General features: G+C 52.9%; 1 protein-coding gene across 1 annotated transcript; it reads right to left on the bottom strand.

The window, feature by feature from the left end:
- FOXN4 (forkhead box N4) lies at positions 1 to 23,279 on the bottom strand. Its single transcript, XM_059040315.1, has 9 exons — positions 23,194 to 23,279; positions 9,269 to 9,414; positions 6,153 to 6,277; positions 5,946 to 6,059; positions 5,511 to 5,638; positions 4,783 to 4,879; positions 3,674 to 3,881; positions 1,343 to 1,735; positions 1 to 260 (listed from the first exon to the last, which is right to left on the bottom strand). The coding sequence occupies exons 1-9, from the start codon at positions 23,277 to 23,279 to the stop codon at positions 1 to 3; spliced, it is 1,557 nt and encodes a 518-aa protein (XP_058896298.1).
- Positions 23,280 to 25,738: the final 2,459 nt, after the last annotated feature.

The following is a 25,738-nucleotide window of genomic DNA, read 5'->3' as shown; positions in this document are numbered from 1 at the left end:
TCAAAGCAGGGCTATAGGCTTGTTCCCCGGCGCTCCCAGGTACTGAGAGGAGGAGGTGACAGCTGGCGTGGCCGCACTGTCTGGGGTCGAGTAGGTGCTGTAGAGACCGGTCACCTGCAGGTCTGGGAAGGACTGCTCACTGCCGCCGGAGACGGGGGTCAGGCCCGAGGCCCCCAGCTCACAGCCCAGTGGGGAGTCTCCGAAGGCGCCCAGTGTGTCCAGGCTGAAGCCTTCATCCTTGATCTCCTCCCAGAGGTTCCCTTTCAAAGACAAGAGCGTTCATGTCAAACGGACCCGAGTTCGAAGGCCGTCTTAAGGCTGAGGCAGAGACCACGTGTGGTGTTTAAAGTCACGTGTCGCAGGGCAGCATGGAGGAGCCGGCGTTCCCGGCCCTTCCCTCTCCACTGGGCGTCCTAGGGAACGTCACTACCATCTCGGAGCCTTGGGCTCCTCGGGCGGAAATGAGATGATCAGAGAACCCACCGCCTAGGATTGAGAGGCTGAAACTAGGCGATGAGTGGGAAACGCTCAGCCCTCGTTAAGTGGTACCATGGTGGTCAAAGCCAGGGGACAAAAACCATGATTTTCCCGGCACGTTTTAACTGCACGATAATCCAGGTGGAGAAGCAGGGCAGTTCAAACATACCCATTTCGCAGCTCTAACTGACTAACTTGCTAACTAACTAACCTGATACCTTGTCCATTTCCCTCACTAGACACGCAACTCCTTGAGGGCAGAGGATTTCTCGGCTGTTGGCTGGCACACAGTAGGTGCACCAGTGTTGGTGAATGGATGACTTATGAGCCTTCACTGAAGCCTGAACTCCCCTCGCTCATTCATTCATTCATTCATTCATTCATTCCTCGTGTATTGAGGATGGCAGTGAGGGTCAGAGTGTGACCTGGCACGAGGTTGGCACGTGCAGGTTGAAGCAGTTACTGGTTGAAAGTTTGGGGGTCAGAGAGGCCCGGGTTGAAATTCCAGCTCTGCCACTTACTAGCCGGGCGACCTCAGGCCGGTGACTTCACTTCTCTTGGCCTCAGTTTCCTCATCAGCAGAATGGGAATATGAGATGGCAGTGGCCTCCCAGGACTGTTGCAGGATGATGCCTCTGAAGTGCTTGGCACAAGGCCTGGTATCCCGCAAGTGCTAACTAAATGCTTGCTGTAATTCGCTAGGACTAGGTGGTCGGGAAGTGTTTTTTTGAAGGGACGCGCTGTGGGGTGAATGCAGATCGCCCTCCTTTCCCTTGCCCTCCCTGACCTTTCGGGCTGCTCCTCCCCCAGCCTGTCCCCACCCACCCCCGCCTCTGTTCCCCTCACCCCCTTCCTCCAGCCTCACCGTGCAGAGCAAAGTCCATGATGCTGGGGTCCAGGGCGTCCACCTCGGTGTTCATGTCAGGGCTGACGTTGACGAAGTCCACAGGTGCCCTTCCCACGGTGGGCTGGGGGAGGGGGCTGGGGCTCAGGTCCGGCAGGGCATGCAGGGGTGGGGTCTGGGCCGGGGCAGGAGAGTCTGGGGTGAGATGTGCCTGGGGCTGGACCTGGTGGTGCAGGGGAACCGACTGCAGGGACAGGGTCATCAGTGGCTGGGGTGGGAGCTGGGAGACGGCCAGGCAGCCGTGGGCCACGGCCACCGTGGTGGCATGGGTCAGCACGGGGGCCTCAGGCTCCCCTGGCTTGCCAGGGCGTCGGCAGCTTTCTGGCCTGTCCGAGATCAGCTTGTCCAGCTCCTCTGCAGGCAAGTGGGAGAGGTCACTCATCAGAAGCCACCCTACAGTTTCTGGGCCCCAGCCCAGGCCTGGATTCAAATCCCAGTGATTTTTAGCAAGCCTCTTGGACTCTCTGAACCTCAGTCTCTTCATCTATGAGATGGCATCACACACTCTGCACAGGGTTGTGGAAATGGAATGAAATCACAGATTCCATAGGGACTTTGAGGAATGAGAGGGGTCTCAAATAACATTGGCTCCTCCCATGGGGACCGTGTTTTACAGGACAATCCTGTAACTCTAGGACTTCACTTAAACCTCATAACAGCCCTACGAGAGGGAGGTAAGGCAGAGATTACAAATCCCACGAGATTGGGACAAAATTTATTCACATACAAGGGGTCCTAGCCACTCCTTGCTGCTAAAGAGACATGAAGCGTTGCTGTGGATTGAAACTTGGATCCTCCTTAATACTCTTGGATAGAAACAAGACGCAAATTACTCTCGAATTATTTTTGGTTGTTGGCTTGTATCTCATTGACTACAACACAGTTTTGAGACTGGATCACTAGGGTCCCAGGATCTATTTGGGTTGCACCCATTTTAGAAATGAGGACACTTTGAATTTAGAAGGACTTCCCTAGCTCTCACACCAAATATGTGTCAGGACGGGCCCTGGATCTCGAACCAGACCCCGGAGCTCTCAGCTGAGGGCCTACTGGATCCTGCTATGGTCTTTCTCTCCATCTTATTGAATTGTTCATCTCTGAGCTAGACTCCCATCCCCCCTTGGTACTCAAACCTCAAACACGATGATATTCACAGGGCCAGGCCAAATATTCCTAAGGCTGGGTGACATTAGCCTCCCATATCACTCTTTCCATTCATATGTCACTTGTATGTCCCCAGCTTCTATCTCTTAAGTAAAAAAAAAAAAGCAGGTACAATATATTTTTTTTCTAATCTAAAAGTAATTCACGAACAGGGTGGATTTGGAAAATAGAGAAACGTGAAGAATATAAAAATTATCAGTGGTCTCTTCATTCACAGTAAAGATTTTGGTATATTTCTTCCAGTCCGTGTGTGTGTGTGTATACATGTATGTCTATAGATATATACGTATGTGTGAGTGTATGTGTATGTATATATATGTATATATGTATACACACACAAACATATATATACACAAATGGGTGTGGATATAAACGCATTTTAGAGTGTGACCATGCTGTGTATATTGATTCATAACCTGACTCTTTTCACTTACTGTATTGGGAGCATTTCTTTATATCCCCCCAAATACTTTTATCTCTACTACTTGCACGGTATAACATTATATCTATTTAAATAATCCCCTGTTGCAGGATGTCTAGATTGCTTTCAATTTTTTACTATCAGAAATCACTTCATGATGGATAACTTTGTTCATAAACCCTTTGATCACATCCTTGATTTCTTCAGCATAAACTGCCAGAGTAGAATAAGTGGACCAAATTGCAGGACCGAGTTTGCATGTTTTCGCTACATTACTTTGCCCTGGAAAAGTTTCACAGCTCACGTTCCCACCAATGGCACATGATGCTGCTGACTTCTCCACATCCTAGCCCACACTGGGTGTTATTGTTTTATTACTTTGGGAATCTGCACTGATGTGGTAAGAAAGGTAAGGAAGCCACGCTTTCCCACGGTTGTTGCGTTCGACATGTCTGCGGGAGAAACCGGGGTTGTTAGCGAGATTCTACAGCTTTTCACGTTTCTGAATAGACCCTTCAATGGACCAGCCACCACGTAGGGATGGAGAGGAGAGGTGTATTCAGGGGAGGGGAGGGGGGGACAGTCACCAGGCGCCCACGTCCCCGCCATGGTGACTGGGCTCGTTGTGGGATGGGCAGGATGCCGGGCAGGGATGTGTGTGCGTGTGCACGTGTGTGTGTGTGTGTGGCGGGGCACCCGGGCCTCACCGGGGTTGGCCATGCTCCGGTGGATGGCGGCCAGGTCCTTCCTCTTCCACTTGTGCATCTCCTCCTCCATCTTGTCGATGCGGGCCAGGTTCAGGGCCCACAGGCAGCCCTTCCGCGAGGAGCCACTCATCTTATTTTCCACCTTCTCAAAGCACTTGTTCAGGGACAGGTTGTGTCGCACTGAGTTCTTCCAGCCATCGGGAGCCGTCTGTGGGGAGAAATGGGCCCGTGGGAGACCCCTGCAGGGACGCCCCTCTGAACCCTCTCTCTCCTTGGGGATCTCAGGCTCAGGGCTAGAGGGTCAGGGGGACGATGTCAGTGGCCAAAGCTCAACCTCGAGTCGGGAAGACGAGAGAGAGCAGGGGGGCAACCTGGCAAACGGGAGGGTCCATGCCCTGATTAAAGGGGCAGCTGTACTTTAGCTCTGGGCAGTGGTTAAGACATGAGGACAAGGCCCAGGGCTGCCAGATCTCCCACTCTTTCTCTCCCACTCAGGAAGCAAGCAAGATGATGCTACTATGTGGATAACTGGTCGAGTGCATTAAATGTCGATCATTTTTATAAATGCTCACACTTTATTGTTAGGTAACCAGATATTGCAATGCACCTCATACCCTATTCATTTTATTCTCTCTCTGTCTCTCTCTTACTAATGGTCAACCAGGCGCCAGGAGCTGCCAGTACCTTTACATGCAGATCCTTACTAACCTTGCCAGCTGGGTATCATTCTCCCCATCTTACAGAGGGGGAAACTGAGGCACAGAGGGTGAAAGTGAGGCTCAGAGAGGCAAAGGTTTTCACCAAGTCTGTGTTTAGCATCATTATGTTTTACTGAGTCTGTGCTGAATAACTAGGTTGGCCCTCTACCCTTTGCCCCCTGGGATGCCTGGTGAACTCCTCTTCATCCGTCAGAGCCCAGCTCAGATGCCCTCTTCTCTTTCGGGATTTCTTGGCCCATGTCTGTGTGAGTGCACATTGCAGGTGTCTATGGACATAACTAGGGGACTAAAAGGGTGGTCCCGTTTGGCCCGGGGCCAATCCTGGGTTCTGGCAGTGCCAGGGAGAGGCCAGAGCTACTCCAACATCCCTACCCTGGCTGGGCCCCTCACCTTGAAGTAGGGGAAGTGCTCCTTCATGAAGCTGTAGATCTCGCTCACGGGCAAGCTGCCTGTCTTGCTGTTCTTCAGGGCCATGGCGATCAGACAGCTGGAGGCAAAATGTAGAGCAGGCCAGGCATGAAGTCATCTCAGGCTGACAGCCCAAGCCTCCTCTGCCAGGAAGCTGGCCCTGCTTAACCCTACTGGTACCAGCCCCTACACATAGTGTTAGCTCTTGATACCTTTTCCTGGCCCTGTGTCTTTCCCACCCCCTGACCTTGACCCTGAGCTCAGCCATTGGTACCAATTTGAGAAACCTTGTCTTTTCCTCCTTTCTATCCATTTCCCATAACTAATGGGCCTTTAGACTTTCACTAGGCTGCTTACCCCCCCCCTCCCCAAAATCTTGTGAGGTATATAATACTATTATTTGATGAGTTTTTACATCAGAGGGAACTGAAGCTCAGAGAGGCCAAGCCACTTCCCCAAGACCACACAGCTTGTGAGTGACAGAGTGGAGTGCTAGGCTCTGTGTCTGGGGTGGGTTCTCAACCCTGGGGGTTGACTGACCACATGACGGTCCTTCCTAAGAACGGGTCCCACCTGGGGGTTCCCCACTCCCTGAAACCTCCCCCTTGGAAGCCTGGGCCACCACACCCAGCTGTCTGAGGTGCCCTCAAGGCAGCCCTCACCCCTCTCCTCCCTGAGGTCCCCACAGTCCCAGCCCCCCTGGACCTCACCTGTATGAATAGATGGGCTTGGGGTAGTGTTTGGGGTGCAGTTCCTGAGATGAATGCACAGCCATGCGGGGCTGGGGGTAGGGAGGCCGTGCCCCAAACGGGGAACCATACAGGCCCACAGGAGCGCACTTCCCACGGGTGGGGACGGGGAAGAGTGGCAGAGAGAGAGACGGTGAGAGAGAGCATCAGTCACTCACGATGACCCCACCCCACCCCATCTCAAAGAGCCAGATGCAGGGTTTACAACCCCAGCAGACCGTCTTGTCTCCACCCACCGCAGGGTTTCTGGGGGAGCCGACTGAACGACCCCATGACATGGTGAAGAATGTTATTCCCATGTTCCAGGTAGGTAAACTGAGGCTCAGAACAGTCCCTCGCCAGTCCAAGTCAGGAGTGTCTGCCTATGAGTCCAGGGCCCCTCCAAGCCCCCGGTACCTGCTGGACGCCCGGGGGTAGCGGGAACTGTAGTTGGGAGGTGGGAGAGTACAGCGGTGGCGGCTCCTGCAGGCTGGATGCAGGCTGGCCCCCCACAGAGAACTGGTTCATTTGCTGGGGCCGGGAGAGAAGGAGACAGAGGGTCAAGGGGGACTCCAGCCCTGTCGGACACCCCCCTCCCTCCCTGACCCCTGTGGTGGCACTTACGCTGGCTCCATGGTTGGTCAGGTGACCCAGACCCAGCATGCCTTGGGGGGCCATGCCAGCTGGGCCATGGAGCAGGGGACCTGGGGCGGCTCCCACGTGCAGGTCAGCTGCCCTGGCCAAGGCACCTGGATAAAGGAAGCACAGAGATGCCCAGGCTGGGGGAATGGTGGCTGCGGGCCGGGACAGCCTGGTCCCTGGGCACCTCCCGAGAATGGAGCCATCCCCCACCCTTGGGGCCCGGCATATAGTAGGTACTTGACAAATTACTTCTCTGGGAATAGTGGTGGAGAGTGGGTTCCTACCAGCTGCGGGCCCCTATCTGCTCTTCTGCCAAGTATTAGCTCAGGGATAGCAGATGTACCCCCTTCTCCTGTGCTGGGCCTGTGACAGACATCGCATCTGTCACAGATTCTCACTGCACCAGCCTGATTTCTAGGTAGCCATCTCCATTCAAGCAAAGCTGGTGTACAAGATGATCCTGCCTTGGGGCCTTCAGCTCTCCTCTGAGTTCTGGCTGCCACCTGGGCTCATCCTTTGTGCTTTGGTCTGTCTGCCTTGTCCTTCTGTCTGACCAGATCCTTAGCTCCCTGAGAGCCAGGACCTTATTTTATGTGACTCAGTGCTCCAAACACCTGGCATAGTGACAGGCACGCAGGTGTGCAGTGATGGAAGGGGCTTTCTTATTTCAGAGTTTACATCTACGGAACACCTACTGTGTGCAAGGTACTTTCTGCATCGAGTCCTCACAACACCCCCTGAGGGCAGTCTTATTATCTTTTCATTGCAGATGAGGAAGGAGGTTCAGAGGGGAAGGCACCCGCCCAAGGTCACACAGCTGTCCCCTTGGGGTTCTAGATCAGGGATTGACAAACTATTGATCACTAGGCCAAACTGGGCCACAGCATTTTTTTTTCAAATTAATTTATTTATTTCTGGCTATGTTGGGTCTTTGTTGCTGCGCACGGGCTTTCTCTAGCTGTGGCGAGCGGAGGCTACTCTTCGTTGCGGTGCACGGGTTTCTCATTGTGGTGGCTTCTCTTGTTGCGGAGCATGGGCTCTAGGCACACGGACTTCAGTAGTTGTGGCATGCAGGCTCAGTAGTTGTGGCGCATGGGCTTAGTTGCTCCATGGCATGTGGGATCTTCCCGGACCAGGGCTCGAACCAGTGTCCCTTGCATTGGCGGGCGGCTTCTTAACCACTGCACCACCAGGGAAGCCCCACAGCATGTTTTTTAAATAAAGTTTTATTGGCACACTACACCCATTCACTTACACATTGTGTATGGCTGCTTTTGCACATCAGTGACAACGTTGGAAAGTTTCAACAGAGACCATCTGGGTTACAGGGTCTAAAATATTTACTGGCCCTTTACAGAAAGTTTGCTGACCCTGCTACTTGGCCAAGAACAGTTTGTCCAATGAAAGACATTCCTGGGGACTTCCCTGGCAGTCCAGCGGTTAGGACTGTGCCTCCGCTGCAGAGGGAGTGGGTTCGATCCCTGGTCAGGGAACTAAGATTCCCACATGCCACGTGCAGCACAGAGAAAGGAAGGAAGGAAAGAAGGAAGGGAAGAAAGAAAGAAAGACTGACTCCTAGGCATTAAGTTTTTTTGTTTGTTTGTTTGCTTTTTAGGCATTAATTTTCCAACTACGGGTACTTTTAATGTACTGTGGGGATTTTTTTTTTCTGGCTTAAAATTACCACGGCATATTTATTGTTAAATACCAAAAGCCTCTCTCTGGTCCATTTTTTGAGTTTCTTTTGATCACTGACAGGCATTCAAGTCAGATTTAACAACTTGGTCTGCTGGAGAGAAAATTACACTTATCTAAAAATCTGATTCCATTAATTTTAGCACAGAAATACAGAAGTCTGTGAGAACAATATATTCCTGCTTGTAGCATCTGTATTTTATGTTAAGAATATAGCTTTATAAAATATAGGAACTTGAGAACCACTCATAAGCGGACAGAAGCAAACCCAGTGTTTGTGTACAGTTAACCCTCCGTCTTGGGGAAGGAAGGCTGCCTAGTGCATGCACTGCAGTGATTGTTTTTGTTGACTTTGTCTTTGACACCTTCTGTGTCTCTAAACATTTAATCCACTTGCTTTGACTGCAACTAGCTGCCATTTACTGAGCACCTACTGTGTGCCAGGTCCTGAGCTCAGCACTTTCTTCGAAGAAGTCAAAGTACTTAAAAAAATATTTTTAATAATCATTTTTAAAAATTGCAGCGTAGGGACTTCCCTGGTGGCACAGTGGATAAGACTCTGCACTCCCAATGCAGGGGGCCCATCTTCAATCCCTGGTCAGGGAACTAGATCCCACATGCATGCCACAACTAAGAGCTCACGGGCCACAACTAAGGAGCCTGCCTGCCACCACCAAGACCCGGTGCAACCAAAAAAAAAAATATTGCAGCTTAGTTAATTTACAATGCTGTGTTAGTTTCAGGTGTACAGCAAAGCGATTCATATATATATATATATATGTCCTTTTTCATATTCTTTTCCCTTATAGGTTATACAAAATATTGAGTATAGTTACCTGTGCTATACAGTAGGTCCTTGTTGTTTATTTTATATATATCAATAGTAGCGTGTATATGTTAATCCCAAACTCCTAATTTATCTCTCCTCCCCTCCTCCCCCTCAAAGTACTTCTTTACTTTTTAGAGGTAAATGAAATAAACTTTTGTAAAGGGTCAGACAGCAAATATTTTAGGTTTTGCCACACGTGTGATCTGTCTTCGTTTTTTAATAACCCTTGAAAAATGTAAAAGCATTCTTAACACAAAGGCCACAGGCCATAGGCTGCATTTGGTTCCGGAGACCGTCGTTTGCTGACTGCTCTAGGTGTCCGAGATGTACAGGGGTAAGGGAAGGGCTGTCTTTATTTGTTGCTGAAAACTTAGAGCCTGGCACAGTGATGAGCACATGAACTAATCTCCCTGGGGAAGGTAGAGTTAGTCCCATTTTACAGAGGCAGAAACAGAGGCCCAGAGAGAGAGAGAGAGAGAGAGAGAGAGAGTGACCTGGCCACGGCCACACAGTGGTGGATGGCAGTGCTGGGCATCGCCCCACCCCCGCCACCCCACCTCGTCCCCGCGCCTACCTGGGTACGCGTGTGGCGCACTGGGACCACCCAGGTCCACACGGCCACTCGTCACCTGCTGCAGCCTCGGCACGTCCACGGCCGTGAGCCACGACAGTGATTGCAGGTCCCCGGGAAGGTCCTCATCGCCGGTGGCGGCCAGGAGCCTGCGGGGAGGGGCAGGAGCTCGGGCAGGGGCGGGGAGCTCAGGCCAGCTCTTGGGGGGCTTGCCTACCTCTGGAATCACCCCCTTTAGCCTCTCACCTCCCCCAAGCCACCCTAATCCTCCAATCTGCCCACTCCCAGAGATCCCCCTGAGGCAGCCAGATCGCACACCCTCAAATCTTCCCTTGCCTTATTCACTTAACACATCTTACTTGGTCCCTACCCCCAAGTAATAAGCACTAATGTCTGTTGAGCACTTACTATGTGCCAAGTGCTGAATCAGGTCCTTCACAGGTATTAACCCGCGGAACACCCCAGTCACCTGATGAGGCAGGTGTTATTATTATTCTCATTTCACAGATGGGGAATCTGAGGCTCAGGGCACTGAGTCACTTGCCCAAGGCCACACGGAACGGGAAGGGGTGGGGCTGGCAGCCTAGCCTGAACTCTTCACCGTGACCCCAGGCAGCCCCTGGAGGTTCCAGTTAGGACCCACACCCACCAACCCTCAACTGATTCACAAGCAAAAGCATAGCTTTCTATGGAAAGAAAAAGTCTGCCCATTGAGGACAGCGGGCAGGTACCCCAATTTGGGGTAACTATGGCTCCCCGGTGCCCTTGAAGTCATGCTCGCCCCACAGCTCCAGGGCCCTGGGCCTCACAAAAGCATCCTGCCCGTGTTATAATGTGGCTGCAAGCCAGCCAGGAGCCCACGCCGCACCCAGCACACCTGCGGCCCCACAGGCGAGGCACTTTCTGGTCTGTTGCCCAGAGAGGCCCATCATCCGAATTCTAAACTCCAGGTTTCAAAACTAGGTGTCCTGGGGCCTCAGAGAGAGAGAGAGAGAGAGAGATGCAGCCTGTGGTTTTCTCATGCACGTGACCGTGGACCCAGCCGGGGCATCAGCCTCCACCCCCTCCTGCCATCTGCGTGGCTGCCTCAAGCCTGTGTTCTCTCTCCTTCCCTCACTCTGTCTCTCTTCCCCCCTCCTTCCCATCTCTCCTGCTCTCTCTTTCCTTGTGTTTTAGGGCCACAATTAGCGTTGCCATGGCACCCGCTGCTCGGTTGTAGCCGGGCCTGGGCCCTCGGCCCACCAAGCTGGCATCAGGTGACCACCCAGCTGCCCCAGTGATTGGCTGCCTCGTAGGAAAACAGGGCCTGGAAACGATTTGAAAACTCGTATGGTCCGTGTCCATAGCAGCAGTTGGCCCGGCTGCTGTCCCCTGGCGGCCCATTGTGTGACAAACGACTGTTGCCCCCATGGCACGTGGCTCCCATTGTACTGGGGTCTCCCTGCAATTGTTTTTACAGCCCCCCCCGCTGCCGCCCATTTGACCCACTCATAACTCATCTGGACAAGTGACAGCCACAGGCCAGGCCTGGGCGATGCCATCTGTCCCGTCGGGCCCGTGGAGACCATGGGGTGAGGCTGAGGGGCAGGGCTTGATATGCCGCCCGCTGTCGCTGTCGGGGGGAGCCTGGCCAGCCCCCACCCAGGCCCCTCCTCACCCCACGGCCAGCCGACCTCCCAGCATCTGGTGGCATGAGCTCCACTCCTGCTCAGTAACCTGCTGTGGCTCCCCAGTGCCCTTGCTGCTCTACCTGGCACTGGGGCCTCAGGGAGGAGTGGAAATGAGGCCCTGGTGGCAGGTTTCTCAAGAGGGGGGCCCATCAGAGCCCCCTGAATGGTGGTGGGGGACTTGTAAACACACCAGGTTCCTGGGCATCACCATGGAGCAGGATCTCTGGCGACAGGGTGAATCTGTTAGATTATGTGTTGGTTAAGAGCTTGGACTCTAGGTTCTAATCCTGATCTTCACTTACCTGTGTGCCCTTGGGCCACTGACTTAACCTCTCTGAGCCTCAGGTTTTTTTGTTTTTTGTTTTTTAAATAATGTATATTTATTACTACAAAAGTAATATGCCACAATAACTAAAGATTGTGAAAGCTGTGAACTACACATAAACAATTATTAAGAATTTATAAATAACTAAGTTTAATGCACAAGGAGATAAGTGGACTATTAATACAAAGACTGAGAGACTGTTACTTGGGTAACCTTAGAAAGCCCTTATATCCTTTTTTTCTCTCTCATATCACTTTTTTTTTCCCACACACACGCACTGTATTTTATTTTTACAAGAGATAAATAAACTGACACCAAGCATTGTAAATGGATGACCACAGAGCCTCAGTTTTTGATCTGTAAAGTGGGGCTAAATAATAGTTCCTATCACATAGGGTATGGTGAAGATTAAACGTATTGATGCATGAAAAGACTTGGAACCGTGTCTGACTTTGCCGTCCTTAATATCAATATTAATGTTAATGATAATATTAGCCAAGTCCTCAGGGGATTGGAAATACATCAAAGCTTTGGGCTCTGGGGTCACACAGACCTGCCCCTGCTGCAGCCACCACTAGCGGCTTCCATTTACTGAGCACTTCTTGTATGCCAGATGCTGGGCCCCATGACGTGCCCATTTTACAGATGGAGAAACTGAGGCCCTGAGCTCACAAATGCTCTGAGCTTATTTCCCCCAGAGTGAGAATCACCTAATGTAACTGCTTAGCACACAGCTGCACACGTGGCAGGGGCTGAGTTAATGGTGCTCTTCTGATCATTCTTTTCTTTTTTTCCTGCTGTTTGTAAACCCTGTTGGGCCTCCCCTTCCCTCAGAGCAGCAGCCCCAGTGTCTGTCCTGCCCCCGGCACCCCACGGCCCCACCTCCATGCTAGGAAAGCGCTCTTCCTCCCCCACCCAAGCTGTGCCCATCCCTGGAGGCTCACTTCAGACTCTGTCTTCTGGCCTCTTAATGCCAAAGTCTCCTCAGACATCACCTGACCCCACCCCTCCTTTTACCCAATGGAAAACTGAGGCCGAGAGAAAGGAGGCAGTTTGCTTCCAATGTCATACTCCAGGAAAGGACCAGGGCAGGGGCTCCTGGCTCCCCATGTGGCCCCTCCCAGCCCAGGACCACCTTCTCCTCCGGGAAGTCTTTGCCACCCAGACCCCAAGCTCAGGGACCCCCTCTGCATCCTGACTGCTCCCTGGACCAGTGAGTCCTGCCTTGCCATTCCTCTGTCTACATCCTGCCTCTTGGCTCGCTGAGGGCTGGCCCTGAGCCCCCCCATCACCCTTTGGCCCAGCACACAGTGGCACTACTTAAATGCCTGCTTGGCCGGCTGAAACAGGCTGACCCCAGGCCACCAACCCAGAGAACTGCCTGACAGTGACCATCACATCCAGCACTTTTAGCTGTCCTCTGCTCCCTTGGGTCCTTGAGATAGCCTCAGGACAGGGACAGGGACCAGACAGCCCCACTTTACAGATGGGGAAACTGAGGCCAGACTGGTGAAAGCAAAATTGTGACCAGGACTCGAATTTGGGTCTCTCTGCTGCCATCTTGGGCTGTACCTGCAGCACCAAAGGCAGAGAACCGGATATCCTCTTGGACAGATGCCCCATCCTGAGTCCTGGGCTCTCAGCTGGGGCTGTGTGAACGACCTTCACCCAGGGGCTGGTTCAAATGCAGAGTCCAAGGTCCATCCCAGACCCTGGAATCCCACCCTGGGGCTGTGGGGCCTGGGAAGCTGTGTTTTAGTGCCTCCCTAAGCTCTGGGGGGAGGGCAGCCCTGAGGGGGTGTGGCAGGGGCTTCGGCACAGCTCAGGCTTTGGTTGGATGGATCTGGGTTCAAGTTCTTATGACACACACCCCCCCCCCGCCGTCTGTGAGACCTCAAACAAGTTACTTCCGGTCCCTGAGCCTCCACTTTCTCATCTGGAAAATGGGAGAGGAACAGACCACATCTCCCTGGGTTGTTGCAGGGATCAGGTGAGCCAGTGTGTGTTCAACTTTTGGCACAGGCCTGGCCCCCGTTCTCCCTTCTTGGGGCTTTGCTGCCCATTCTGGGGGTGGGCACCAGGTCCTGTTCCCCTGCTGCCTCAGGCATGCCAGGGTGGTCTGGTCCCCCCTCCAGTTCAAGCCAGAATGCCTGTTTCCATGTGCCTGGCACGTGGTCCAGCTGGCCCTGCTGGTCTCCGGAGATGTCTGTGGATGCCCCGGAGCTCTGTGATGGAGTCTGCGGGCCCTGAAGCCTGGCTCATGTCCTGCTGCCCCCTAGGCTCATCTGGCATCCAGGCACCTCTTCACTGTGTGTCACAGGAACCAGGAGGTGATGCTCTAGGGCCTAAATGGGAGTGTCCCATCCCCACTTCCGGGCCCGGGGCCTTGACCATCTCTGTCCCCTTCTCTCCCACCTTCCTCTACCCCTGCAAAGAGGCACACAGCCCCCTCTCCACGGTGGCATGTAAAGGTCCCCCAAACCTCTCCCTTACCAGTGCCTATAATTCCCTCATTCAACGTGTCCCCCATGTGCCCCATTCCTGCTCTCTCCTAGCACTTCATTTTAAGTGGCATAAACCATGGGATCCTTGGCAGTTGTGACAAGAGAAAGACTTCTTGGTTCAGGAGCCACCATGGCTTCTGAGCCATAGCCCTTGGAAAGGCACTTAATCCCTAGCCTCAGTTTTCCCACCTATAAAATGGGCACAAATGATAATACGAGCTGTAATATCTTGTACCCTGCCTGGGACTGGCTTGCTGGTGTGGAGGCGAAGTGGCTTGTGAACCATCCTGTCATCTGCAAGGGTTTGGGATTATTCCCTGGAGTGTGTGTGTGTGTGTGTGTGTGTGTGTGTGTGTGTGTGTGTGTATGTGAGAGAGAGAGAGAGAGAGACACCCTGTGTCAGTCTCCTGAGTGGGTTTCTCGTCTGCTGGAAAATGATGGGATATTTGCAATGCAAAGGAAGAGGCAAACCCAGCCCCATCTCCCTGGGATCTCCCAAGACCTGTCCTACTCGCTCTCTGCATCTCTGGGTGAGGAGGAGAGCCAGCCCCAGGTCACCGTGTCGCTGATGCCTCCCCACCCAGGGTCACCTCCAGAGGAAGCGAAACTATGAAACTTCAGAGACACAGCTTCTTCCACCTGCTCCCTCCGCTCTCCCACCGCAGCCCCCCTCCTATCTCACCCCCGTCCCTCTGTTCTGACTCCCTCCCACTCTTTGTCGCTGGTATCTCTGTGTTTGTCTCTATGTATGTCTCTCTGTCTCTCTCTCTCTCTCTCTGTCATCGTGTCAGTGGTGCCCTGTGATGGAGTCCTGGCCCCACTTGCCCTGCCTGGTGACATCAGACGTGCTTCCAAACCTTCCTGAGCCTCGGTTTCCTCCCCTGCAGAGTGGGATAACAATGACAGAGGCAAAGCGCTCACAAGAGGCTCTTAGTAATGTCCATCCTCTTCTCCTGTCCGTCTCTCTCTGATGCGGCATCCAGGGCCCCCAGGTCTCTCGCAGACCCATCTCCATCCCACACACTCATTGACCATCATTCCTGTGTCCCCAGTGCCAGCACTATTTAAAGACACTGAGCCAGGCTTTCAGGGGATGAAAGCAGTTAACCCATGCTCCTGCGCTCAGGTAATTCCCACACGCCCAGTGCTGGGGAGCCATGGCCCCCGCCACACCCTTCTGCCAGCTCAGGTGACCCCGTGCTCTGACACGGGTGTAGTGTGTGACGGGCCCTGGGCCACAGGGTACCAAATGTTCCCACCTCCTCCAGCACCCTCCATTGTGCCTGTGTATCTTCTCTTCTTTCACCAAGGATGCCTTCCCTTCTCCTTCTCTGGACCTGTCATCATCCCCCCACTTGAGCCCCCATTTCTCTGAGCTCCAGGGAGCCCCTTAGCGGGCCACAAGCCTCCACCTTCTGAACCTGGCTGATGTCCCCAGGGAGGGCAGGGGCTGCACTCCCAGATCTTGGGGGGCCCCAGGTCTGGCAGGGAGGAGGCTGGGACAGGGGCCGAGTTCGCTGCTGGGTGCTGACGCTAAAGCAGGACAGGAGCCGTACACCCAGAGCCCATCACAGGGCCGGGCATACAGTGGGTGCTTAATAATTACTCAAAGATTGGACAAGTGAGCAGACAGATCCAGCTGTCTAGATGCCCCACCCCCACTGCCCTGGGGCCCAGGCAGGGGTGAAAGGCTCAGTGTAATTTTATTTAATTTTATAGTTAAATAAAATTGAATCTTATTACAGCCTGTGGACACAGGTCGGGGTGAGTGAGCCCCTGGGGTGCACCTTGTGCCTAATGGAAGTGGGTTACACAACTGATCTCGCGTCATCCTCACGAGAGCCTGATCAGGGAGGTATGTTACCATTACTACCTTCCCATTTGCCAGGTAGGGACACTGAGGCCCAGGAGAAACAGGCCTGTCTAGGGTCCCCCAGCCAGAGCCTGGGTTGATTACAGCCCCACCGTCCTCTCTCCCTGCCCTACAAGGAACAGTTGAAGAAATGTGCTCTGTGAGTTCTAGGAAATCCAGGCACTGTGCTCCCCGATAGGAAGCCACAGGTGGCTATTTAAATTTAAACTCACTAAAATTAAATAAAATGATACGTTCAGTTTCTTCGTCACGCCAGTCATATTTTGAGTGCTTGGTGCCCACACGTGGCCAATGGCTGCCATAGTGGACCGTGCAGATGTGGAACATTCCCATCATCGCAAAGCATCCTACTAGGCGGCAGCCTTCTGGAACATTCTTCAATCTTGATGGAACAATCTGTGGTGTTTCTACCTTGCCTTAAGACAACTTGGACACTTGATTTGGATTTGGACATTTAAGGAGCTGATTTCATGGAAGTTTGAGTTTTATTAGATTTGGGTATAAAAGAGTCCTCCATCCCACCCTCCCACCAGTGAGGAAGTTATGGGGAAGGGCTCTGCAAAAACTGGAGCTGCATATAAAGCAACTCATGAAGTAGTGAGCTCTCCATCCTGGGAGCATGCAAGTAGGAGCCAAGGGATGACCTGTCAGGCCCCTGTTGGATGAAGGATGAGCCTTAAGCAACCTCCAAGGTTCCTTTTGATACCAAGACCCTGTAACTCAGGGGAGCGGTCTGCAGGTAAATCCCTGGTTGCATTTCCAAAGTTCTAACATCTTGGGCTAGCCCCTTTCCCTCTCCAGGCCTCAGTTTCCCCATCTATAAAGCATTACTGGCAGAGTAGAAGTTCCCTCAGGGTCTCACTGGTCCTAGGGCTCTAGGAAGGCAGAGTAGCACCCCAAGGTTAGGAGCAAGTGTGAACCCCAAGACAGGCGGGCCCGGGCCTGACCTCTTCCTGGCTGTATGACCATCACCTGCCCTGGGCCTCAGTTTCCCTACATATAAAATGGGAATAATAATAATAATAGCACCTACCCTAAGGGGGCTGTTGAGAACACATTAAGAGTTCATTTAAGCGTCATATCAGATGAAGCATCTGATTTCAGTTTAACCTGAAAAAGCAGGTTAAACTATTACCTCAAGGGTTCCAAAGGGGACCCCTGGCAATGCATCCTTCTCAAACCAAGTGGAGGATTTGTCACCAGCAGGGGATCCTCATTAGTGAATAGAAAGCTTTGGGGGCAAAAAGAAAATAAAAAGACCTAGGGAGCACTCCAGAGTCCCCTTCTGAATAAAAGGGTTCACTTGCAGTTCCCCGCCCATACGGGAGGCACTTCTTTTCAAAGCTCGGCCACATCCATCTTCTCCTTATTAAAATGAGCGCGTGCGCGCGCACCCCGCCCCCCGCAGGGGGCGGCATCATCCCCTTTCACAGATAGGAAAGGTGAGGCCAAGCCAGGTGAACTCGCCTCAGCAGCCTCTTGGCAGTGGGCCCAGGTACTGGCCTCAGCACCTCCAGCCTGACCCCCCCGAGGCCTCAGTTTCCCCATCTGGAACACAAGGGGGTTGAGCCCCTTCCATCTCCATGGGGCGGCCACTGGGACACACCACCTGCAGGGCCACCTGGGGTGGAGGACCGTAGAGGTGGGCAGCCCACCTCTAGCTGGAAGCTGGATGCTGAAGGGTACAGTCCCATTCGGAGGGCGCTGCAGCAGGGAGTGTCCAAGAGGTGGCAGACCCTGGGGAGGAGCCAGGTGGTACCCTGGGAAAATCGACATCAGAGTAATAACCCTTTCTTGTCAGTACAATAATGGGGCTGCCATTTCTCAAGTGCTTCCTCCGTGCTTAGCACTTTACCTGTGTTTCCTGTAATGAGTTTTGCTCTGAAGGTTCTGGGCTTATCAGAAGGCCCAGGCCCGCCCTCCGTAATGCTACATTCTGAGCCCATCTCAGCTAGAAAGCCTGGGCCCTGGCTCCCGTGTTTCTCTTTTTGCAGCATTTCAGTGTAGTTGGTTACGAGTGTAGGCTCCGGGGTCCCCCAGGCCTGGCTTTGAATCACACTCAGTCACTTAGTAGTTGTGAGATTTGTCTGCAGTCATCTGCCTCTCTGAGCCTCAGTTTGCTCATCTGTAAAATGGGAGTACTAACGCCTGTACACATCTCATTGGGGGCTGTAAGCACTGAAGGAAATAGTTCAGGTAGGGTGCCCAGCCCATCAATGTGTATTGCGTGCTAGTGGTTCAGATTAGTGTCAACATCCTCCAGAGTATGGATTCAGCATAAAGTGGGCTCCACGGGGAGGGCAACGTGCAGAGTACCCGACACTCAGGAAGCACCAGCTTCATTCCACAAATTTTTCCTCAACTCCTACCTGCCAGGCCCTGTTCTGGCAGGCAGACAAAGTTCCCTCTGTCCAAGGAGAGAACTTTCTAATTGACCTAGGGATTCAAAGAAGGGGAAGTCTGCCCCATGGCATGCCCACCTTCCTGCCAGCCCTCTTAGGTCTGCCTCTCCCTCGTCTCCTGACGGCCTGTGGGATGGCTATTTATCATGCCCATTTCACAGATGGGATTGCTGAGGCACAGAGAGAGGAAGGGATACCCCTCAGCCACCCAGCATGTCAGCAAAGGAGCTGGGATTTAAACCACCCACCCTGGAGCCTCTTCACCCGATGTTCTGCCCAGTATGGATGAAATAAATCAAGATGTAAGCAGGAAGGGCAAACCATTATCACGTCATTTTTAGAAGGATCAGGCTGCAAAGTGCCTCCATGGTGATGGGGCCACCGGTCAGGGGGCTCTGTGGTAGCCCTGGGCAAAGTGAGATACACCTGGAGTCCATGGCTGCCATTCTGCACTGGCCAGGGGACCAAGCTGATAACATTAATTAACAATATCCTTAATTGATCAGCCGTGTTAATTAATCCCATGGAGGGATGGAAGATGAGCCAAGAGAGTAGGGCACTGGATGGGGTGAGCCCAGGGGGACCTGGATTCCAGTCCTGGCTCCACTCCTAATGGGGGTCCTTGTGCAAGTGACTCAATGTCTTTGAACCTCAGTTTTCTCAAGTGTAAAATAGAGGTGATAAAAGGGGCTGGCCTGCTTCCTGGTTCAGGGTAGGTAAATCACTGCAGGGCGTGGTACAGTATGTGGCTTGAGTGCTAGGCAAGTGTTTGTGGAATGGATGGATTTCATACCCAGAATTCAGAGCAACCTTTCAAAAGGGACATCAGAACTTGTCACTGTCCTTAAAATCCATCAGGGTAGTAAGAGTCGAGCTCCTTGCCATGATCTGGTCCTTGGCCATTTCCTTCCTTCTCCCCTTTGCTCTAGCAAACCTGTCCATCTTTCAGTTCCCCAAACATTCTGTGTTCTCTTTGCACATGCTGTTCCCTCTGCCTGGAATGCTGTTCCATGCACTCATTCACAGCTGGCTCTTTCTCATGTTTCTGACCACAGCCTAAAATTTCCCTCCTCTGAGAGGTCCTTCCTGGTCACCCCCACCCCTGGTGCTCCTTCCTGTGTTGTGTCTGCAGAACATTTAGCACTTTGCCATGAGGTATATTCATTTATACATGTTTCCAGTCTTTCCACGCTAGGAGGGCAAGGATGGAGGGGCCCTCTATTTTGTTCAGCACCCGCCAAAGGGCCAGGCACCCTGTGGGCATTTATTCCATACGTGCTGGAGTAGGAAAGGGAAGAGGGATTCCCCCCCAGTCCAGCCCAGTTCAGCTCCAACACATGTTGCGTTCCCCAATCTCTATCCATTTCCCACCCAGCTTAGACACCACCTCCCCCAGGAAGCCCTCCCAGACCAGTCCAACATCTCCCAGTGTTTCCATCCCCGTGAATGACTAGTGCCATTAGTATCTACCCGTGGCATAGATTCCTGAGATCGCTCATTAATTTTAACTCTCTTGTCTACTCCTGCCTTCTCAGTGCAGAGCCCACATTTAACCCTTTATTTCCTATCTTGGGAGTTCTCAGAGTTGAGACAGCAATTGTGCAGTGGAAGGAACATCTGTTTGGGGTTCGAGTCCTATCTCAACCCCTTTGTAGCTGTGTGAGCTTGGGCAAGTCACTTCACATCTCTGTGCCTCAGTTTTCCCATCTGTAAAATGGAATAAGAATTCCCACCACAGAGGGAAATTGTGAGGATAAGATCAGATAACCTGTAAGAAAGGGCACCAGACAGGTACTCAAACCACATTTCTTTCTTTTCTCCTCTGGCCTTTCATGGCTACTAGGAGGGGTTTGCCAAGAAAATATTGTCTCTGCGGGAATGGGGTGTCAGATCAGTATCCCTGCAGTACAGAGAGGCACATCTGCTATGAGTATAACCAGGAGGTTTTACCTGCCTTCTGGAGATATGGTTAGTAAGAAATTGTTACATCGTTACCAACTGTTCTTGTTTACAATCCAACCTTTACACGAAAGGGATTAAACATTTCATGGAGCTGTTTATGTAGCGAACAGATCATTTGTAATCTCTTTCCTAACCGTTCACAGGAAAAAAAAAAATCTAATGCCATTTTCGCAAGCTTAGAAATTCCCAACTGGGCCAAGAGTGAGCGTAATGTGAAATGATTTGATTAGGAATTTGAAAAAGAGACTCTTTCCTTTTTAGAACTTGGCTCAGGACTTGGTGTGCGTGGGCATGTTGTGTGCATGTTTCTAGGGGTGGAAACACAAGACCCCAAAGGAGGACTGCACCCCAGGAAGGCTACCTCTCTTTCCTTGTCCGAGGGTAGGCTGAGGAGCTATTCTGGCCACCTTGAACACCCTGAAGGGTGCAGGGTTGTAAAGATGTTCAGATGGTCACTGCCCCTGCCATATGGAGCCCCTCACCCAAGGAAATTACAACTGATGGGTGGAGCCACTCTGGAATGGGGGTAAACCATCCCCCACACTCAACGCAGTGGGAGGCTTAAGAGGAAAGGCAGGTGGTGTCCGCCTGCCCTGGTCCACAGGACAGGATTTTGTCATCACTTGAGAGTGAAACTTCCCTGAGTCTCCGTGGATGTGCTATTTCTCGTGTAATCTTTATCCATCCATCTCTCCATCCGATGCATATTTATAAAGTATCTACTGTGTGCCTGGCACTGTGGTTCACCGATGAGAAAACCACTGTCCAGAGAGGGAAAGGGTTTTGCCCAACGTCACCTCCTTTATTAGAGGAGGGACTGAGGGTTTGGGGAATAAACACCCGGCACAAGGCTCTGTAATGATAACCACTGAGCCGCATGGCCCTGGGAGAAGCTGCAGTTCCAAGGAGCTAGCAGCCTGCCTCCGTTTGCAGCTCTGGGCCTCAGTTTTCCAATCTGTAAAAGGAGGTTGTTAGATCTGACCTCTAAAATAAGGAGTTAGCACACAGTAAGTGCTTAATAACTCTCATTATTTCCTAGTACCCCTAAGAGTCGATTCCCTCCTAGTTTTGAGCCAAGGGGAAAGCAGCTAACCCACGTTGAGCACGAGCTGTTGTTAGCCGTTGCTCAGGAGATCCCCAGCCCCAGGCAGCCGGGATGCTCCTGCCCATTTGCTGTCTAGGCCTGGCCACTGACTCTCGACAGCTCCCTGGGGACAGGGCAGCTGCCTCCAGCTGCTACGCCCCCCACCCTCCCTGCACACAGCCATTGAGACTTAACGGCCAAACTCAGCCCCTGGGGATGGAGGGGCAGGCAGCTGCATAGAGGGCTGCAAGGGGGCTGGAACCAGGCTGTACTAGCAGCCTGAGTGGTCCTCAGAGTCATTCCCTGGAGATGTGGGAGGGGGAATGAGAAGCCCATAAACTTCTGGGCTATTATTCAGGGAGAAAAATGGGAGTGGTTGGAAGGGGTGGGGGAGTCTCTGTATAATCATAAAATCTCCCCTCCCTGAGAAAGCACTCTGCCCCAGGCCTGGCTCAACACCATTTCTAGATGGAAGCACAGGATCCTCCCAATGACCCGCAAATTGGGCTCTTTCATTGCTCCATTTCCCAGATGAAGAAACTGAGGCACAGAGAGGGGCAGTGACTTGTCCAGGGTCACACAGCTGCGAGGTGGTGGAGAAACTTGCTCTGTTCCAACCCCACGCTCTCTTTACCAGTGGGGCATGGGGGTGGTGGCCATGGTACCCTCTGGGTGGGACAGCCTAGGGTTCGAGTCCCCACTGTCCCCATAACTACCTGCATCACCTTGTAAGGTCACTTAATCTGGCTGAGCCTTGGTTTCCTCATCTGCCAAATGGGCACAAGAGTGCTACTCTCATAGGGTGGTTGTGGCACAGGGCAGGCAGGTACTAAAGGGTTAAGAAACCACCAGCTATTATTATTGTTGTTGTTGTTATTTTGTTATTCTGCCTTCTGTTTATGCTGTTTAACATAAGAAAACAGCCCTGAATCCATGTGGAAAGGAACAGCTGGACCCCCAGGATTTTTCCAAGATCATACAGATGGCAAGTGATAAGAGTTAAAATTGTTATTTAATCTTTCTAACAACTCTATGCAGTGGGTACTATTTCTGTCCCCATTTCATGGATGAGGAAACTGAGGCTCAGAGGTCCACACAACCAGAGAAGCTGGGATTCTAACTGACTCCAGAGCCAAGCTCCTAACCTAGGCTGTCCCCAGCCCACTTGCCGTAATTTAAACCCTTTCAGCGCAGAAAGGAAGCCCACAGGTCTTTGGTTGTGCGATCTTGGGAAAACCTTTTCACTTTTCTGAGCCTCAGTTTTCTCACCTGTACAATGGGTGCTCATCTGAGCAGCTCCCAAGCTGGGCACACAGTAGGTGCCCACACACTGCTGTGTGCCTGGCCCACATCTGGGGTCCCAGCCCCACCCACAGCAGTCTCTCAGCAAATATTTGTTTGAATATGTGGCCTCATTCGGGTCTCAGAAGGCAGCCTTCAGGCCCACAGCCCTCGGGAAGCAGCCGCCCTCTAACTAGGGGCTTCGGTCTTCCCCAAAGGCACCACTGGTGAGTTGCAGTGGTCCCGGGAGATCAGACAGCCCCTGGGTAAACACGGTTGATCTGACGTGACAGCCTGCTCTTCCCGGGCCAGCCCATGTCCTGTCCCCACTCCACAATCTGGGCTGTGCCCCCTCTACCCATGGACACGGTACTTGCCTTGTGGGTGGGGCACTGGGAACCAGGGCAGCCCTTCAGTGGCTCCAGGGAGAGAGCCTGCGATACTTCCTATTTCTCCTCCTCCCTCCCTTTGCTGGTGACCTTGGACAAGCCCTTTCTCTTTTCTTGGGGGGCATTTCCTGGAGCCCTGTTAAGACCACTGGAGGAGAAGCAATAACTGCTATTGTCTTCTTAACATCTACCCAGTTGCCCAGTCTCTCACCCAGGAGGGGACAAAAAACTGCAGGCTTTCAGTGGTCTCATTGCCCCACGCCACAAGTCACACACCCTCAGAGAGACCACCTTCGAAAGCAAAATCTTCTAGCTCTCCTGCAAAATCACAGAATTTAATGTAACCATAGTTCTTGGTCAATTTCAGAAACCATAACCAGCACATAAACACTTTAAACAATTCAAAAAGATATCATTTGTTATTGTTGAAGCCCTCACCTGTATTCCTGTGGAGAAGGGTGGTGATTTTGCCCTGAGTTTCGAATAATTCCTGACATCATGGATGAGATGTCACTTTCTATCATCTCCTTGGGGAAAAGACAAGCAGAAAACAAAGCTCCCATCAGCAACGATGTGGACAGGGCAGAAAACTCATAGTTTTCCCACAATTCAGAAGGATGGAGCTCAAACAACTAACAGAACACTTAAAAAAAAAAATTGTAAAGCAATTGTACTCCAATAAAGATAAACGAAAAAAAAGTACTAGAGGATTCCTGGGTGTCACAGGTCACTTTCCCAGGGCAATTCTACAGGGTTTGAGAAGCAAATGAAGAGAATGGAATGAAATTCCAGGTTCTTTCAAATTAATGGGGGAAGGGCAGAGGAAGGCTCTAGAATCCAAATATCAAGTCTTGGATAATGTGGACTTGCAAAATAGGAATCAGAAAAACCTGATTCCCTTCCAAGCCTAGTATTTTCAACCACAGCTCGGTTTGACCACTTTGGAAAAAAAACACAAAAAAGGACAGCTTGATGTGTCATGTATGTTTCTCTGGGGAAACCAAATTCCCACTTGCAAAGGGAATAATCTCCGCAGGGCTCCCGCCCTGGAAATGCCTTCAAAAATGCCACATGCCCTTGCTGGAAACCCAATCCAACTCCCCACTCCACCTCCTCACACCCCGCTGCACACAAACTTAACCTTTAAAAGAAATCTTCCCTAAGTTTCTCAAACTCTGAGGCCGAAACGAACACAGAAACCCACTAGACTCTCAGATCCGCCCCCAGAGTCATCAAGGACCCCTGGAAAGGAGAAAAGGGGAGCAAAGAGAGGCAGACCCCGCAGCCCCTGCCCCGGGTCTCCCCCCAGGAAACGCAATGCAGGGTACTGCCCGGGAGGAGGGAGCAAAGCCGACCCTGCAAGGCGGTACCTGGAGCCGATCCTCGCTGGGCCGCCGCCGCAGGCGCTCCTGGGGCGGGATGGGGTTTCTGAGGGGGGCTCCCTCGCGCTCGCCCCTCGAGTTCTGCAATTTGGCCGCCGTCGCAGCTCGAACCGTTTTTAAATTTCCCTCTCTGGAGCTGTCCAGCTCAGAGCATGCGCAGTAGCTGTGCGGGGGGCTTTTCCCCAAGGGTCAGTTACAGGGCAGGGTCAAGGGGATTGCAACGGGCGTTTCCCAGCAGCAGCGAGCCTTGCACGCCCCATGGCTCCGGGTGGGGTGTGGCGCACCCCTCTGCAAACTTTGCCAGCAGTGGCCCCAGCTGCACGCCTGCGAGCATGCGTTGAGAAGCAGTGGGAGGGTGATTTAGGCCAAAAGAATTAAGTTGCAAAAGGATACTGGGTGCATTAAAATTTGCAATCCGTCACTGCCTAGGAGAAAAGGAGGTGGGTGGTGTGGCGATCTGTTGCAGCCCCCTCTCTTCCCCAAAGGGGGGACGGGCCAGGAGGCTGAGTCGGGGCCCCAGGTAGACAGGGATTCGGGCCACCTGTCTCTTTAAGAAAGTTGCGCCCGCGCGGATGGGCGCGGCGCGTGGCCGGAGGGAGCCCTCGGAGCCGGGAGCGCTCGCGCCGGGTGCCTCCACCTGCCGGGACCGCTGGGGGGTGGGGGTGGGGACCGGACCGGGCTCGGGCGTTTCGGGTTTGCGCGCCGCGCCCCCCTGTCCCGCGTGGAGAGTGAGTCGGCCCGGAGCGAGCGCGGCTGGGCCAGCGGCTGTGGTGGAGGCTGCGATGCTCGGGGTCCCGCGCGGCCAGCGGAGCGCAGCCGAGCCGTTGGGAGCCGCGGCCCGCCGGTGCGCCCGCGCTCCCGCCTTCCCCGCCGCCCGGCCCGCGCCGCCGGCTGCCCCGCCCCGCGCCCGCCGCGGGAAAGGTGGCGCGGACCGCGGGCGGCGGCGGGGTCGAGCGCGGACAAAGGTCTCCCCAGACGCCTTAGAAGTGGGGCTTGAGTTAGTTTGATCCCCCGAGAAAGCTTGCATTTTCGACTCCCTCCCTCTTGAGCCTCTGTTGGAATAGTTTGAAATGATAACAACAGCAATAATAGTCACAGTCATCCTTTATTTGCTTATTTCTGCCGCCTCCTTCACACCAGGCCCTTACGGGAGAGGATGGTCCCCTTTTGGCACAGAGGGAAACTGAAGCTCTGGGCGGTAATGAGTGGACAAGGGCGCACAGGCAAGAGTGGGGATTCGAACTAGGCCACGGCGACTCCACAGCCTCTGCCCCTGCATGTGGATATTCGACTCAAATCTGCGCCTCTGGCCAAGTCAGGCCGGGCATCCAGTGCTTCCTGGGTTTCTCCAGGCAGTCCTCACGTTGTTTATTTATCCCGTAGCGGGCAGGGGAACCTCGTCTCCGCACTTGTGGTTGGGAAGCCTTTCCGACCCACTGTTTACTTGCAAGAAGGAGCCGGGACTGCCTAGGCTGGGAGTACAGTACCTGGATTTCATTTTTCATTCAGGTGGGCTGTGACCTTGGCGCTGCTCCGTGTCCCGAATGGTTTTCTTGTAGCACCTGGGCGCCCTTGCTGCTTTCTTCTCTGCCAGAAGTAAA

This window comes from Kogia breviceps, chromosome 15, assembly GCF_026419965.1.
Source record: "Kogia breviceps isolate mKogBre1 chromosome 15, mKogBre1 haplotype 1, whole genome shotgun sequence".
In the NCBI taxonomy this organism is placed as follows: Eukaryota; Metazoa; Chordata; class Mammalia; order Artiodactyla; family Physeteridae; genus Kogia; species Kogia breviceps.
The sequence above is the reverse complement of the archived record's forward strand: the minus strand, read 5'-3'. Positions and strand labels throughout refer to the sequence as shown.

What these genes read in the sequence shown, in the direction of transcription:
- FOXN4 (XM_059040315.1), bottom strand. Translation starts at nt 23,279, where the DNA reads ATGATAGAAAGTGACATCTCATCCATGATGTCAGGAATTATTCGAAAC. An exon ending in TGACCAACCATGGAGCCAGC is followed by an intron (nt 6,060 to 6,152) that starts GTAAGTGCCACC and finishes TCCCGGCCCCAG; the next exon opens with CAAATGAACCAGTTCTCTGT. An exon ending in TACCCCCGGGCGTCCAGCAG is followed by an intron (nt 5,639 to 5,945) that starts GTACCGGGGGCT and finishes ACCCGTGGGAAG; the next exon opens with TGCGCTCCTGTGGGCCTGTA.